Source organism: Phyllobates terribilis, unplaced genomic scaffold, assembly GCF_046119375.1.
Source record: "Phyllobates terribilis strain yellow unplaced genomic scaffold, ASM4611937v1 Scaffold_5__5_contigs__length_657084704, whole genome shotgun sequence".
Classification (NCBI taxonomy): Eukaryota; Metazoa; Chordata; class Amphibia; order Anura; family Dendrobatidae; genus Phyllobates; species Phyllobates terribilis.
In genome coordinates, this window is record NW_027362765.1 from 37,842,656 (window position 1) to 37,859,217 (window position 16,562).

General features: G+C 50.1%; 1 protein-coding gene across 1 annotated transcript in view; it reads left to right on the forward strand.

The window, feature by feature from the left end:
* Positions 1–16,562, forward strand: part of LOC141271417 (uncharacterized) — an 89,997-nt gene that overhangs the window by 34,959 nt on the left and 38,476 nt on the right. The window contains exons 12-13 of the mRNA XM_073681500.1: positions 269–281; positions 11,277–11,339. Of these exons, the coding sequence (XP_073537601.1) occupies positions 269–281; positions 11,277–11,339 (76 nt within the window). The remainder of the gene's footprint in view (positions 1–268; positions 282–11,276; positions 11,340–16,562) is intronic.

A 16,562-nucleotide genomic window follows, 5' to 3' on the forward strand; every position in this document is an offset into this window, starting at 1 on the left:
TGGACTGCTAGCTTCCTAAGCTTGCCGCTACCTTCTCTCTGTGTGAGCCCCGCCAGAAGCGGGGGGACACTGGTTGAGGTAGGTGGCCCTGGAAGTCCCAAAGTCGCAGCTGTTCTATCCCAGGCAGGCAGAGAAGGAAGGGTGAGAATGTGTAATGTTGTACCATCTTGGGTATTTGCTGGGACTGTTCGATGTGTTTATTGTCCGCTTTGTGGTTCAATTAAATATTGCTACGCTGTTTTACCCTCACCCTGTGTTGTCTGAGTAGTATTACACCCATGGTAAACCTGGGGTTTTACAGAAGGGTGGAGGTTCTGGAGGAGAAACTGAACTAAGACTGCTTGATAAATATGTCAGCTTTCACATTCTTGGACCTCAACCTGTACGTGATAAAGAAACTAAATCTAGAGAAAAATAAGCACCATCAGGCCTATCTAGGAGTTAGCCGTTTAGCTAATTCAATATTTGCTAAATTATTATGATCAGTGACCTCAGTGATTTGATTAACTACCTCCTGCAAAAAATGTCTCCATTCCTCAAAGGCTAACTTAACAGCAGACAAAACTTTTTCCTAGAAAAAAGCACATGGCTGCAAATTGGTCAGTGTTTTGGGACCCTGAGCTAAAATGGCCCCCTACCCCAGCCTCCAAAGCATCCACCTCCACAATAAATGGTTCATGGAGATCGAGTTGGATTAGAATAGGAGCAGACATAAACACTTTAAATTTTTCAACAGCCCTAACAGCATCCGATGGCCAAACCTTGAGATCTGCCCCTTTATGTGTGAGGTCAGTAAGAGGTTTAGCAATTTGAGAAAAAACCCTAATGAATTTCCTGGCGAATCCCAGAACATTATGCAACATTTTCAGGTCACTTGGTTGAACCCAATCTATTATGGCTTGCACCTTCGCAGGATCCATCTTAAACCAATCAGCTGATAAAATGATCCCCAAGAATGAAATTTCCTGAACAGAAAAAAAAACATTTCTCAATTTTAGCAAACAAAGAATTCTCCCTCGACCTTTATAACACTATACGTTCATGTTCCCGGTGAGAATCCAAACCAGGAGAAAAAAATAAAATATCACCAAGATAAATCGCAACAAATGCAGTCAGAAAAAAACATAATTCATAAAATTTTGAAATACTGCTGGTGCATTGGTTAACCCAAATGGCATAACAAGATTTCCAAATAAACACTCGGCCATTACAGGTTCAGAGAGACCAACTAACTGTACATTAAATGTTACTGCCATCACAGCCACTGCCAGCAGTGGAGGGCTATATGAAATTTTCATCAAGCTAATTATCTGACTCTGCAACTGATTTTGCAATGATTCAAGACTTGCCACCTGGTCAAAGACCGTCAACAGGATCCTTACTGGCGAAAAAGACAAATGTGTAGGCCAGTTGTAAGGTGACGCTAGTCACTACTCATGGACAAAACCATGAGGTGGGCAGCCGCAATGCGACCATTACAACATTTATCATAGTACTTCGGACTCCAAGACTTAATCACATTAGTAGACCAGTCCAGTAAAGGATTGTGCAGTTTTAACCAAGGCAATCCTAGAACAACTGGAGAGGGCAAATTATCCAAAACAACCAAGTCCAAAATTTCTTGGTGAACTCCATTGATAGTGAGGGGAAATGCAGCAACCTTGTGGAGTAATACATTTCAAGGGAGTGTTATCAATTGCAATCACAGAAATAGGTGATGACAAAGGTTTGGATGCGTTGGGAGCAGGAGCTCTGCAGGAGCTCTGCTCAGGGAACCGCGGGCCTGAGTGAGAAGGCCCAGGAGAAGGAGAGGAAGAAGGAACAGGAGCAGAGAGAAGGCTCCAGGAGTGAAGAAAGGATCCCAGGGGTACGGGTAGTGCGGGAGGCCACCCGTACGCCCGAGTCTACCAGGCGGTGGAGGGATTGGGTCGCAGAGGGGACCGGCCCCTAACTAGTGAGAATTACAAATATTCAGCTAGGAAACCGGAGGCTGCAGTATTTCAGGTACTGCAGCCACATCTGTCTCACCAAGAAGGTAGCCATAGAGGACCCAGGGGACAGAAAAGACGTCGCCCGGCAAGGTCCGCGGTCACTGGATTGGGACACTAGGTGTGAGGTGCAGGGAGACGGCCAGAAGGAACACACAGAAGGGGATCCTGCTATGTACACCGGAGGTACCTGAGGGTTGGCTGAGCCCCTGCCTGGTGAACGCAGCACGACGTGGGAAGTTATGATCTGCAGTTGTAACCAGGAGCAAAGTAAGAACTGTGAGTAAATCTGGAAGACTGCACCCCACAGTCTCAATCAATTATTGCTGCTGCGCCATCACCCCCTGCACTACACTGCACCACGAGTGCTACTTCCATAACAGCAACATCTACACTGCCCTGGAGCTAAGCTCTGCCTGTGGAAAGCTGAACCAACTCGGCTGCATTTACACCAGCTCCAGAGGATGGCGTCACAAACTGTATATAAAAACCATAAATCCCCTGTAAATAACCCCCTTTTATTGACCGCCCTGGGTCACGGACCAGGTCACCGCCACTGTGACATCTCCCCTAGCAACGTGGGCCCGGTACAGAGTACCCCACGGCCCAGGGGGCGCGTCACATGCAGAGAAGCTAATTAACCAAATCTGCTAATCTGGTTGAAAAACTTCACTCAGAGACTGAACCACGCAAAATGGCATACTTTATTACGTAGACATGGGGTTAAATAGTATTCTCCTTCTAGGTGGGATTAGTACAATTTATTGCTCTTTTCTGATAACTTGGCACGCTGCAATTTGCTCATCCATGTACAGTACAGACCAAAAGTTTGGACACACCTTCTCATTTAAAGATTTTTCTGTATTTTCATGACTATGAAAATTGTACATTCACACTGAAGGCATCAAAACTATGAATTAACACATGTGGAATTATATACTTAACAAAAACGTGTGAAACAACTGAAAATATGTCTTATATTCTAGGTTCTTCAAAGTAGCCATCTTTTGCTTTGATGACTGCTTTGCACACTCTTGGCATTCTCTTGATGAGCTTCAAGAGGAAGTTACCGGAAATGGTCTTCCAACAATCTTGAAGGAGTTCCCCGAGATGCTTAGCACTTGTTGGCCCTTTTGCCTTCACTCTGCGGTCCAGCTCACCCCAAACCATCTCGATTGGGTTCAGGTCTGGTGACTGTGGAGACAAGGTCATCTGGCGTAGCACCCCATCACTCTCTTTCTTGGTCAAATAGCCCTTACACAGCCTGGAGGTGTGTTTGGGGTCATTGTCCTGTTGAAAAATAAATGATGGTCCAACTAAACGCAAACCGGATGGAATAGCATGCCGCTGCAAGATGCTGCGGCAGCCATGCTGGTTCAGTATGCCTTCAATTTTGAATAAATCCCGAACAGTGTCACCAGCAAAGCACCCCCACACCATCACACCTCCTCCTCCATGCTTCACGGTGGGAACCAGGCATGTAGAGTCCATCCGTTCACCTTTTCTGCGTCGCACAAAGACATGGTGGTTGGAACCAAAGATCTCAAATTTGGACTCATCAGACCAAAGCACAGATTTCCACTGGTCTAATGTCTATTCCTTGTGTTCTTTAGCCCAAACAAGTCTCTTCTGCTTGTTGCCTGTCCTTAGCAGTGGTTTCCTAGCAGCTATTTTACCATGAAGGCCTGCTGCACAAAGTCTCCACTCAACAGCTGTTGTAGAGATGTGTCCGCTGATAGAACTCTGTGTGGCATTGACCTGGTCTCTAATCTGAGCTGCTGTTAACCTGCGATTTCTGAGGCTGGTGACTCGGATAAACTCATCCTCAGAAGCAGAGGTGACTCTTCCTTTCCTGGGGGGGTCCTCATGTGAGCCAGTTTCTTTGCAGCGCTTGATGGTTTTTGCAACTGCACTTGGGGACACTTTCAAAGTTTTCCCAATTTTTCGCACTGACTGACCTTCATTTCTTAAAGTAATGATGGCCACTCGTTTTTCTTTACTTAGCTGCTTTTTTCTTGCCATAATACAAATTCTAACAGCCTATTCAGTAGGACTATCAGCTGTGTATCCACCAGACCTCTGCACAACACAACTGATGGTCCCAACCCCATTTATAAGGCAAGAAATCCCACTTATTAAACCTGACAAGGCACACCTGTGAAGTGAAAACCATTTCTGGTGACTACCTCTTGAAGCTCATCAAGAGAATGCCAAGAGTGTGCAAAGCAGTCATCAAAGCAAAAGGTGGCTACTTTGAAGAACCTAGAATATAAGACATATTTTCAGTTGTTTCACACTTTTTTGTTGAGTATATAATTCCACATGTGTTAATTCATAGTTTTGATGCCTTCAGTGTGAATGTACAATTTCATACTCATGAACATACAGAAAAATCTTTAAATGAGAAGGTGTGTCCAAACTTTTGGTCTGTACTGTATCTTTTGGCCTCAGTAACGCCTTAGGAATTCTGATGGGAGGGGTGAGTTCATCTCTCAGCGCCATCTTTGCCAACTCGACATGAATCTCTCTGTTATCAGCCATGCATATGCACGTCATTCTCAGGAAATCATTTCTACAATAAGAATAGAAACAGTTATATATTCATTATCTATTAACATAATCCATGTGCATATACACATTTGCATACATACATACACATAGATTATTCCATCATCTCTATATTAATTCACACTGATTAGGTAATCTATTAAAAGAAACTAATTGATTTTCTATAATATATGGTTTTAGGAAGTTTCGCCCCCAGCAGTTCGCCCCCAGGTACATTTCGCCCCCAGGAAGATTCGCAGCCGCACGTTTCACTCCGGGACCGGGGCGAACTGGGGGCGATATGTGCGGGGGTGAAATGTTCGGGGGCAAAACATCCTGGGGGCCAAATGCTGGGGACGAAATGTGCGGGGGCGAAATGTACCCGGGAGCGAATTGCTGGGGGCAAACTGCTGGGGGCGAAACATCCAATTCCCATAATATATATTTTACCTTGACAGTGGTACATTCAGAGACACCTGCACAAATATGGTCTTCATGGAAGAGTCATGAGAAGAAAACCTCTTCTGCGTCCTCACCATAAAATTCAGCGTCAGAAGTATGCAAAAGAACCTCTAAACAAGCCAGATGCATCTTGAAAACAAGTCATATGGACCGATGAGGTTAAAATAGAACTCTTTGGCCACAATGATCAAAGGTATGTGTGGAGAAAAAAAGAGAATATAATTTCAGGAAAATCATGCTTTGGGGTTGTGTTGCAGCCAATGGCAAGGGGAACATTTCATGGGTAGAGGGAAGAATGGATTCAATGAAATTTCAACAAATTCTTGATGCAAACATAACACCATCTGTAAAAACCTGAAGTTGAAAACTGGGTGGTTTTTATATACACTGCTCAAAAAAATAAAGGGAACACTTAAACAGCAGCGTATAACTCCAAGTAAATCAAACCTCTGTGAAATCAAACTGTCCACTTAGGAAGCAACACTGATTGACAAACAATTTAACATGCTGTTGTGCAAATGGAATAGACAATAGACAGAAACTATTGGCAATTATCAAGACATCCTCAATAAAGGAGTGGTTCTGCAGGTGGGGACCAGAGACCACATCTCAGTACCAATGCTTTCTGGCTGATGTTTTGGTCACTTTTGAATGTTGGTTGTGCTTTCACACTCGTGATAGCACGAGACGGACTCTACAGCCCACAGAAATTGCTCAGGTAGTGCAGCTCATCCAGGATGGCACATCAATGCGAGCTGTGGCAAGGTTTGCTGTGTCTGTCAGCGTAGTAGAGGCGCTATCAGGAGACAGGCCAGTACACCAGGAGACATGGAGGGGGCCGTAGGAGGGCAACAACCTAGCAGCAGGACTGCTACCTCCACCTTTGTGCAACGAGGAACAGAAGGAGCACTGCCAGAGCCCTGCAAAATGACCTCGAGCAGGCCACAAATGTGCATGTGTCTGCACAAACGGTTAGAAACCGACTCCATGAGGGTAGCATGAGGGCCCGACGTCCACAGATGGGGGTTGTGCTCACAGCCCAACACCGTGCAGGACGCTTGGCATTTGCCACAGAACACCAGGATTGGCAAAGTTGCCACTAGCGCCCTGTGCTCTTCACAGATGAAAGCAGGTTCACACTGAGCACATGTGACAGAAAGAGTCTGGAGACGCTGTGGAGAGCGATCTGCTGAGTGCAACATCCTTCAGCATGAGCGGTTTGGCAGTGGGACAGTAATGGTGTGGGGTAGCATTTCTTTGGAGGGCCCCACAGCACTCCATGTGCTCGCCAGAGGTAGCCTGACTGCCATTAGGTACCAAGATGAGATCCTCAGACACCTTGTGAGACCATATGCTGGTGCGGTGGGCCCTGGGTTCCTCCTAATGCAGGACAATGCCAGACCTCATGTGGCTGGAATGTGTCAGCAGTTCCTGCAAGGTGAAGGTATTGAAGCTATGGACTGGCCTGCCCGTTCCCCAGACCTGAATCCGATTGAGCACATCTGGGACATCATGTCTCGCTCCATCCACCAACGTCACGTTGCACCACAGACTGTTCACGAGTTGGCGGATGCTTTAGTCCAGGTCTAGGATGAGATCCTACAGGAGACCATCCGCAACCTCATCAGGAGCATGCCCAGGCGTTGTAGGGAGGTCATACAGGCACGTGGAGGCCACACATAATACTGAGCCTCATTTTGACTTGTTTTAAGGACATTATATCAAAGTTGGATCAGCCTCTGGTGTGTCATTCCACTTTAATTTTGGGGGTGTCCAAATCCAGGCCTCCATTGGTTAATAAATTTGATTTCCATTGATGATTTTTGTGTGATTTAGTTGTCAGCACATTCAACTTTGTACAGAACAAAGTATTCAATGAGAATATTTCATTCATTCAGATCTAGGATGTGTTATTTGAGTGTTCCCTTTATTTTTTTGAGCAGTATATATATATATATATATATATATATATATATATATATAAAATATCCAGAGACGCATACCTCTGTCTGAACCCTTTATAGACTGCGCAAGCCCTACACGCCTGCGCAGTCTGGCTCCAGACAGAAGAACGCATAGAGCCGTTACAGGTAAGAGGAGTGTGTATGGCGCCGGAGATCGCGGTATGCGTAGACACTGAACGCATACGCATACCGCGATCTCCGGCACCATTATTACATACTTAATTGACTGGGAGGAGCGTTGCCGCAGCGCCTCTCTTCTTGCCGGAGACCGGGGCAGTAGTGAGGCGTCGGAATCGGTGCATAGCGCTATCTGACGCCATTTTACTGAAGACATATTTGCAGTGTGTTTTCAGGAAAATGGCACTGGACAGCGCGGTATGGGCACGCGCATACTCCGGCGCCGCACTCCTCCCCCGGCCTCCAGCAGAACAGGACACAGCAGCGCTGGAGCACAGGAAAGAAAGGTGAGTATAAGTGTTTATTTTTTTTATGTGTGCAGCGTGAAAGGGATGAGGGGTGTCATACATACCAGGATTGGGGGGTGAGGGGGCCACACATACCAGGATCGATGGATGAGGGGTGACATGCACACCAGGATTGGGGGATGAGGGGTACCATACATACCAGGATTGGGGGATAAGGGGTACCATACATACCAGGATTGGGGGATAAGGGGTACCAAGCATACCAAGATTGGGGGATGAGGGGTACTAAGCATACCAGGATTGGGGGATGAGGGGCACCAAGCATACCAGGATTGGGGGATGAGGGGTACCATGCATACCAGGATGGGGGGATGAGGGGTACCATGCATACCAGGATGGGGGGGTGAGGGGACCATGCATACCAGCAAATGGGATGAGGGGTACCATCCATACCAGAATAGGGATGAGGGGCCATGCATACCAGGATAGGAATGTGGGGTACCATGCATACCAGGATGAGGGATGGGGTGCCATGCATACCAGGATAAGGCATACCATGCATACCAGAATAGGGATGAGAGGTACCATGCATACCAGGATAAGGGATGGGGTGCCATGCATACCAGGATAAGGGATGGGGTGCCATGCATACCAGGATAAGGGATGGGGTGCCATGCATACCAGGATTGGGGGATGAGGAGTGCCATGCATACCAGAATAGGGATGAGGGATGCCATGTATACCAGGATCAGGGGTACCATACATACCAGGATAGGGATGAGGGGTACCATACATACCAGAATAGGGATGAGGGGTACCATGCATACCAGGATAGGAATGCAGGGTACCATGCATACCAGGATGAGGGATGGGGTGCCATGCATACCAGGATTGGGGGGTGAGGAGGTCATATATACCAGGATTGGGTTGGGAGACGAGGGGTGCCATGCATACCAGGGTGAGGGGTACCATACATACCAGGATAGGGATGAGGAGTACCATACATACCAGGATGAGGGATAGGGTGCCATGGATACCAGGATTGGGGGATGAGTGGTTCCATGCATACCAGGATGAGGGATTTGGTACCATACATACCAGGATAGGGATGAGGGGTACCATACATACCATACCAGGATAAGGGATGGGGTGCCATGCATACCAGGATTGGAGAATGAGGGGTGCCATACATACCAGGATTGGGATGAGGGGTGCCATGTATACCAAATTTGGGATGAGGGGGCTATGCATACCAGGATGAGAGATGGGGTGCCATGCATATCAGGATTGGGATGAGGAGTGCAATGTATCAATGTATACCAAATTTGGAATGATGGGTGCCATGCATTCCAGGATTGGGGATGAGGGGTGCCATGCATTCCAGGATTGGGGATGAGGAATGCCATGAATGCCAGGATTGGGGATATGGGGTGCCATGCATACCAGGATTGGGGATGAGGGGTGCCATGCATACCAGGATTGGGGATGAGGGAGCCATGCATACCAGGATTGGGGATGAGGGGCGCCATGCATGCCAGGATAGGGATGAGGGGTGCCAGGCATACCAGGATTGGGGATGAGGGAGTCATGCATACCAGGATGAGGGATGAGGGGTGCCATGCATACCAGGATTGGGGGTGAGGGGTGCCATGCATACCAGGATGAGGGATGAGGGGCGCCATGCATGCCAGGATAGGGATGAGGGGTGCCATGCATACCAGGATTGGGGATGAGGGAGCCATGCATACCAGGATGAGGGGCGCCATGCATACCAGGATTGGGGATGAGGGGTACCATGCATACCAGGATAGGAATGCAGGGTACCATGTATACCAGGATGAGGGATGGGGTGCCATGCATACCAGGATTGGGGGGTGAGGAGGTCATATATACCAGGATTGGGAGACGAGGGGTGCCATGCATACCAGGGTGAGGGGTACCATACATACCAGGATAGGGATGAGGGGTACCATACATACCAGGATGAGGGATGGGGTGCAATGGATACCAGGATTGGGGGATGAGTGGTTCCATGCATACCAGGATGAGGGATTGGGTACCATACATACCAGGATGGGGATGAGGGGTACCATACATACCATACCAGGATAAGGGATTGGGTGCCATGCATACCAGGATTGGGGAATGAGGGGTGCCATACATACCAGGATTGGGATGAGGGGGCTATGCATACCAGGATGAGAGATTGGGTGCCATGCATACCAGGATTGGGATGAGGAGTGCAATGTATACCAGATTTGGAATGATGGGTGCCATGCATTCCAGGATTGGGGATATGGGGTGCCATGCATACCAGGATCGGGGATGAGGGGAGCCATGCATACCAGGATTGGGGATGAGGGAGCCATGTATACCAGGATGAGGGATGAGGGGCGCCATGCATGCCAGGATAGGGATGAGGGGTGCCATGCATACCAGGATAGGGGGGTGAGGGGTGCCATGCATACCAGGATAGGGATGAAGGGTGCCATGCATACCAGGATAAAATGGTGAAAAGACAAATACCAGGATGGGGGCAGCACATACCAGCAATGCTCTCCACCCAGGCGTAGAACGGGTTCAATAGCTAGTGTATATATATATATATATATATATAGACAGCTCTGGCAAAAATTAAGAGACCACCGAACAGTTTTCTATTGGAAAGCATGGAAAGACTGGTGGAAAGCATGCCAAGATGCATGAAAGATGTGATTAAATATCATGGTTAGCAGTGATTTCACAGTTAAAACATGAGTAATTTGAGGTCTGAAAGCACTGTTTCTTTTTCAGTATTTTGACGCTTTATCATTTGCTGCAAATAAATACAAAATTTATAGCTTTGAATTTCGGAGACATGTTGTCAGTAGTTTATAGACTAAAACAACAATGTACATTTTACGCAAAAATATACCTATAAAGAGAAAAATCAGAGAAAATGAAAATTTTGCAGTGGTCTCTTAATTTTTGCCAGAGCTGTATGTATATGTGCTCCGCTCCGTACGCCTCGTACACACGCGGCTCCACTCAAGTCACACACACGCTGTTCCGCACACGTTGTACACACGTGGCTCCACTCCGTACGCCTCGTACTCGCGCGGCTCCGCTCCGTACACCTCGTACACATGGCTCCGCTCCGTACACCTCGTACACGTCCGACTCCGCTCCGTACGCCTCGTACGCGTCCGACTCCGCTCCGTACGCCTCGTACACACGTGGCTCAGCTCCGTACGCCTCGTACACATGGCTCCGCTCCATACGCCTCGTACACACGTGGCTCAGCTCCGTACGCCTCGTACACATGGCTCCGCTCCATACGCCTCGTACACGTCCGACTCCGCTCCGTACGCCTCGTACATGCGCGGCTCCGATCCGTACGCCTCGTACACATGCGGCTCCGCTCCATACGCCTCGTACACGTCCGACTCCACTCCGTACGCCTCGTACACGTCCGACTCCGCTTCGTACGCGCGCGGCTCAGCTCCGTACACCTCGCACACACACACGGCTCCGCTCTGTACGCCTCGTACACACGCGCGGCTCCGCTCCGTACACCTCGTACACACGCGGCTCCGCTCCGTACACCTCGTACACACGTGGCTCCGCTCCGTACACCTCGTACACACACGGCTCCGCTCCGTACACCTCGTACACACGCGGCTCTGCTCCGTACACCTCGTACACACGCGGCTCTGCTCCGTACGCCTCGTACACGCGGCTCCGCTCCGTACACCTCGTACACACGCGGCTCCGCTACATCCACACTGTAAACCCCTCCTGACCCCACACATAACCTTCCCCTCATCCAGCACCATGACAACCAGCACAGCAGAGTCCTGCATCCACTGAGGCCCCTGATCATGTGACCCCTGACTCCTCCCCTCCTGTGACCTCATCACAGGTCCTGTGCGCACAGAACAGCCATATATGTGGTGGCGGCTCTGCAGGTGGAGGTATGTGGAGATCCCCCATTACTGGGCGCAGGCCGCATTAACCCCTTCAGCGCTGAGACTATTTTGATGCTTTTCTGTTGCCACTTTCTAAGAATTCCATATTATTTGTTTCTTCAGTTAGATACATAGGACCCAGCTGTGAAAGGCAGGAAGCACATTTTCCTCGCTGTACAGTGACCCACACAGTATAATATCCCCACAGTCTGGTACCACCCACTCCACCGACTAATAAATACTCACTTAACCAACCGTCCTGGTTTCCGCGGGACTTTCCGGCTTTGAGGGCTCAGTCCCGCATCCCATCACGGCTCGGTTGTTCTCCCGGCTGTGGAGGGTGGTGGGGCAGGTTGCAGCGGTGGAGCAGCGGGTACAGGCTGTAGTCAGCTGCTGCAGCTACCACATGTGCCCGGTGCTAAAGAAAATGAATATTAACTCCTCTCCACGCCCATGGGAGTGGAGAGGAGTGAATATTCATTCTCCTTAATAGCACTCACTGTCAGTCGCAGCCCCCTGCTTCCTGCTGCTGCTCCGTGATCCTATGTACCTGCTATTACAGAGTATGAATATTCACTCTTCTCCACTCCCATGGTTGTGGAGAAGAGTGAATATTCGTTATCTTTAGTAGCGGGTGACACGCCCCCTGGGCCTGTGTTGTGCGGGGGATACCCGGAGCCGGATCGCTGGGGGTTGTAGTCTCAGTGTGGCTGTGACCCCGTCCATGCCCAGGGCGGTCAAACCAGTGGCAGTCTTAGGTAATAACAAATTTCCGACTACGCCACCCGTGGATTGCGGTCAGTGGGGACCGCCGCTGCGCTGCAGACCGCTGAGGCTGATGTAATTTGCGCAGCCGAGTATGGAATAACTCCCCACGGGAGAAGTATTGCCTCAGGGCAGCTAGTGTGGATGATGGGAGTGATGGTGTGAGCGTCCCAGTACTGATGGTGCTGGTGCAGCGATGAAACACAGAGACTTGTGGTGCAGTTCAGGGTCTTTACTGATGGTATAACGCAGACCCTCCCGGGAGTACTGGTTAGCAGTAGGGGCCTGGTCAGTCTGTAAGCAAGTAGGATCTCCCCTGGCCAGGTGGAGTTGTAGGCCTCCCCGACTATCTGCACTCTTTCCTGGCTACCTTGCTCTATGCGGGTAGAAGTAGCCCACGTCCCTGAGTATACCGTGTGGTGCTCACCCGTATGGCCGGTGACTTGGGGCCTTCCGTTAGCCTCCGCTTCACGATGGCGGTGCTGGTTCCTTGCTTGTGACCGTGCCTCCGGACTTCTAAGGCCAGAGGACATGGAATCCCCTGCCGGTTGGATTCTGCTGCTGGACCTGGATGTCCCCACAGCCTCGGACTCCGTGTCCGGGTTTAGTGTCTTCAGCCAAGGCGAGCTATCTAGCTTCCAGCCTCTGGCACTCGCTCCTGCTCCTACAGAGCTCCTGGTTCTTGCTTTCTCTCTGTCTGCTGTCCTCCAGACCTGACTGCTTCTCTGTCTGGGACTTCACTCACTAATCCCGCCCCAGACCCAGTTTATAAGGGCAGATTCCTCCCCTCCCAGGTCTGGGTGGGCCGTGTTGCATGCTTAGGGCTCCTGACCAGAGAAACCTCCCACTTGCTCTCAGACATAATATTTCTATTACTGTGGCAACCAGACCTCTGGGGTGCCACATTCCCCCCTAGTAAATTTTAGTACTCCGGGACTAAACACATTTTTTAAAAGAAACATAAATACAAGGGTATAAACGATAATACAATAACATATTTACAAGAAGCTTTAGTTCTTTAAAGGTCACGGCGTGCCCGTAACCGGGTGTCCATATCACACAAGGTGAAGTTTGTGAAACTAGAGGGTGTCCATGTCACCCAAGGTGAAGCTTTAAGCGAAGTAGGGGACCTGTCCAAAGCAAACCCCTTGCGTTGGCCCTGGGCGTGGCTGCAAGGCTGAAGCTAGCTACTTTGGGCCGCAAAGAGGCCACGCCAGACAGGTTTTCTTTTCCGCGGCCGTCTTCGCAAGAGGCACCAAGGTGCAACTATCTACAAGAATTGTTCCGGTTATCTAGTGTCCATAACCTGTTAGTCCAAATAAATCTGCAGGGTAACTGAGAAACATAATTAATAACAGACAACAAACATAAACCATAAACATTTAAACAGATAAATTCACAGTGCATTAGTTTAGATTTTCCAGCGAGCGGGCATCTGACCTCTAGTGACTCAAGAGGACCTACGGAGCTCACTAATTGGTTCTGCCCTACAGGGTGTAGGAGGTGTTATGGGTAAGCTGGGCAGCTGTCTGCGCACTCTTTGGCTCACTAGGGGCACGGCAGGCTCACTACTAGCAGAGGGTTGATCCTCCTGCGCTGCTGGTGTGGACTCTTCTGCCTCCTGGGCCGGCTGCTCTCCCAGCTCTACCTGGTCTTCTGTAGGCACTTGAGGGGCTGGCTGGAGAAAGGTGAGGATGGGCACCACGATAGCGTTGTTTACTTGTGTCCAGGACCGGGGAAAGTCTCCGAGTACGGTGCTGATCTTTTCCTCTACGGGTTGAGGGTCTTCCTGATCTTCATCCGTGCTTTGCAACTTCTCGGGGCACTTTTTCAGGTGGTCTATGGAGACAGTGGCTGTGGTCTCTCCTCCATCCTTGCTGATGACGTACACCTTTGGATTATTGTGGCTTGAGGGCAGTACGGTGTACGGGTCCTTTTCCCACTGGTCGTCCAACTTATGGAGCCGCCTTTTTCTTTTCAAGACCTGCTCTCCAGGTACCAGGGGAACAGCGGGAGCATGTTGGTTATAAGTCCTCTCCTGCCTTTCTCTTGATTGACAGAGACTTCGCTCGACGCTCTCCTGTACTTTCCGATACTGCTGTTGCCGTTCTGTATCTGGTTCATCTTCTCGCAGAGTCCATTGGTTTGGGAGTGATAGGGCGTTGTTCTTATCTTCTTGCAGCCATACAGGTTGCAGAACTCCTGGAAGACCTCCGCTTCGAAGGCTGGTCCTTTGTCCGTCAGCACTTGGTCCGGGTACCCGTGTGGGCGGCAGAAGTGCAGCTGGAAGGCTCTGGCTGCTGTCTCAGCCGTCAAGTCTTTGACAGGGACCACCACCAGGAACCGGGAGTAGTGATCCACGATGGTTAGGGCGTAGACATACCCGCTTCTGCTTGGAGCCAGTTTAACATGGTCCAGAGCGACCAGTTCCAGCGGCTGCCTGGTGATGATGGGCTGCAGGGGAGTCCTCTGGCTGGCACGGTCCCTTCTTCTTAGATTGCACCGGCCACAGTCTCTACACCACCTCTCAATGGCTCCTCTCATGCCTATCCAGTAGAATCGTTCACGCAGCAGGAACTCCAGCTTCTTCCATCCGAAGTGCCCTGCCCCATTGTGGTAGGCCTCCAGCACCATAGCTGCGTCCCGTCTCGGTACCACAACCTGCCAGATCAGCTCATGTGTCCGGGAATTGACCATTCTGCGGCACAACTTCTCCTTGTAGAGAAACAGTCTGCTCTTTTCCCTCCACAGTTGCTTGGTCTCTTCCGGAGCGTCTGGGTCCAGGCGGGCGTCAGCCTGGGTCAGCATCTCTTTCACCAGACGGGCTGCGGGGTCACTGTCTTGCTTCTCCGCCCAGTTGTAGTGGGGTAAGGGGTTGAACGTAGCGGATCGCTGGCCCCTCACACGGTGGGAATACTGGGTAATTCCATGACTGTGGAACGCAGGGAGTTCGACCTCTTCCAGTTCTTCTGGATCTTCCCCTCCGTCCGGTAGGTTTGGCATCCTGGACAGGGCGTCCGCGTTGGTATTGGAGCGTCCTGCCCGGTACTTGATCGTGAACTCAAAATTGGACAGGCGGGCCATCCATCTCTGCTCCAGGGCACCCAGTCTTGCAGTGTCCAGGTGTGTCAACGGGTTGTTGTCCGTGTACACGGTGAACCTGGAAGAGGCAAGGTAATGCTTAAAACGTTCGGTTACTGCCCACACCACTGCCAGGAACTCCAGCTTGAACGAGCTATAATTCTCAGGGTTTCTTTCCGTGGGTCGCAGTTTTCGGCTGGCGTAAGCAATTACCCTTTCTCTCCCCTGCTGGATCTGGGACAGTACGGCTCCTAGCCCGATGTTGCTTGCGTCCGTGTGGAGGATAAAGGGCTGGCTGTAATCAGGGTACGCCAGGATTTCATCCCCCGTGAGGGCCATCTTCAGCTGGCGGAAGGACTCCTCTTCCAGCTTTTCCCATTTGAAGGGTGGCTTCTGGTTTTTGGCCTTCCTGGACTGGCCTATCAGGAGGTCCTGCATAGGAGCTGCCTTCTTGGTAAAACCGGGAATGAATCTTCGGTAGTAGCCTACCAACCCGAGGAACTGCCGCACATCCTTTATGCTGGATGGGCTTGGCCAGTCCTTAATCACGGTGATCTTGTCAGGGTCGGGAGCCACTCCGTCAGCACTCACCACGTGTCCCAGGTACTGTACCTTTGGCTTCAGTAGGTGACACTTTGAGGGTTTTACCTTTAGGCCATAGTTTGCCAGGGCTTCAAACACTTCTGCCAGATGTTCCAGATGGTCCTCATAGGTCTTGGAATAGACGATGACATCGTCCAGGTATAATAGGACCGTCTCAAAGTTCCGGTGTCCCAGACAGCATTCCATCAACCGTTGGAAGGTTCCTGGTGCTTTGCAGAGCACGAACGGCATACAGTTAAATTCGCTGAGTACCATCGGGGTGGTGAATGCGGTCTTCTCCCGGTCTGCCTCTGCTACAGGAACCTGCCAGTACCCGCTAGTGAGATCCAAAGTAGAGAAGAAGTTAGCAGATTTTAATGCAGCTAAGGACTCTTCTATCCTTGGTAACGGGTACGCATCTTTGTGTGTGATACGGTTGACCTTCCTGTAGTCTACACACATTCTCATGGTGTTGTCTTTCTTTTTCACTAAGACTAGTGGAGCTGCCCAGGGGCTACAGCTGTCCCTAATTACCCCAGCCTCCTTCATGTCTTTTAGCATCCCCTTGGCGTGTTCATAGTGTGCAGGGGGTACGGGTCGGTATCTCTCCTTTATGGGAGGATGGTCTCCCGTGGGGATGTGATGTTCTACCCCCTTTACTCGCCCGAAGTCCAGCGGGTGTTTACTAAACACTCTCTCGTACTTTTGAACCACCCGATAGACTCCCTGTTTTTGGTGTGAGGGAGTGGAGTCAGTACCCAAATGCAGTTGCTGACACCAGTCCTCCATTGGTTTCTTAGA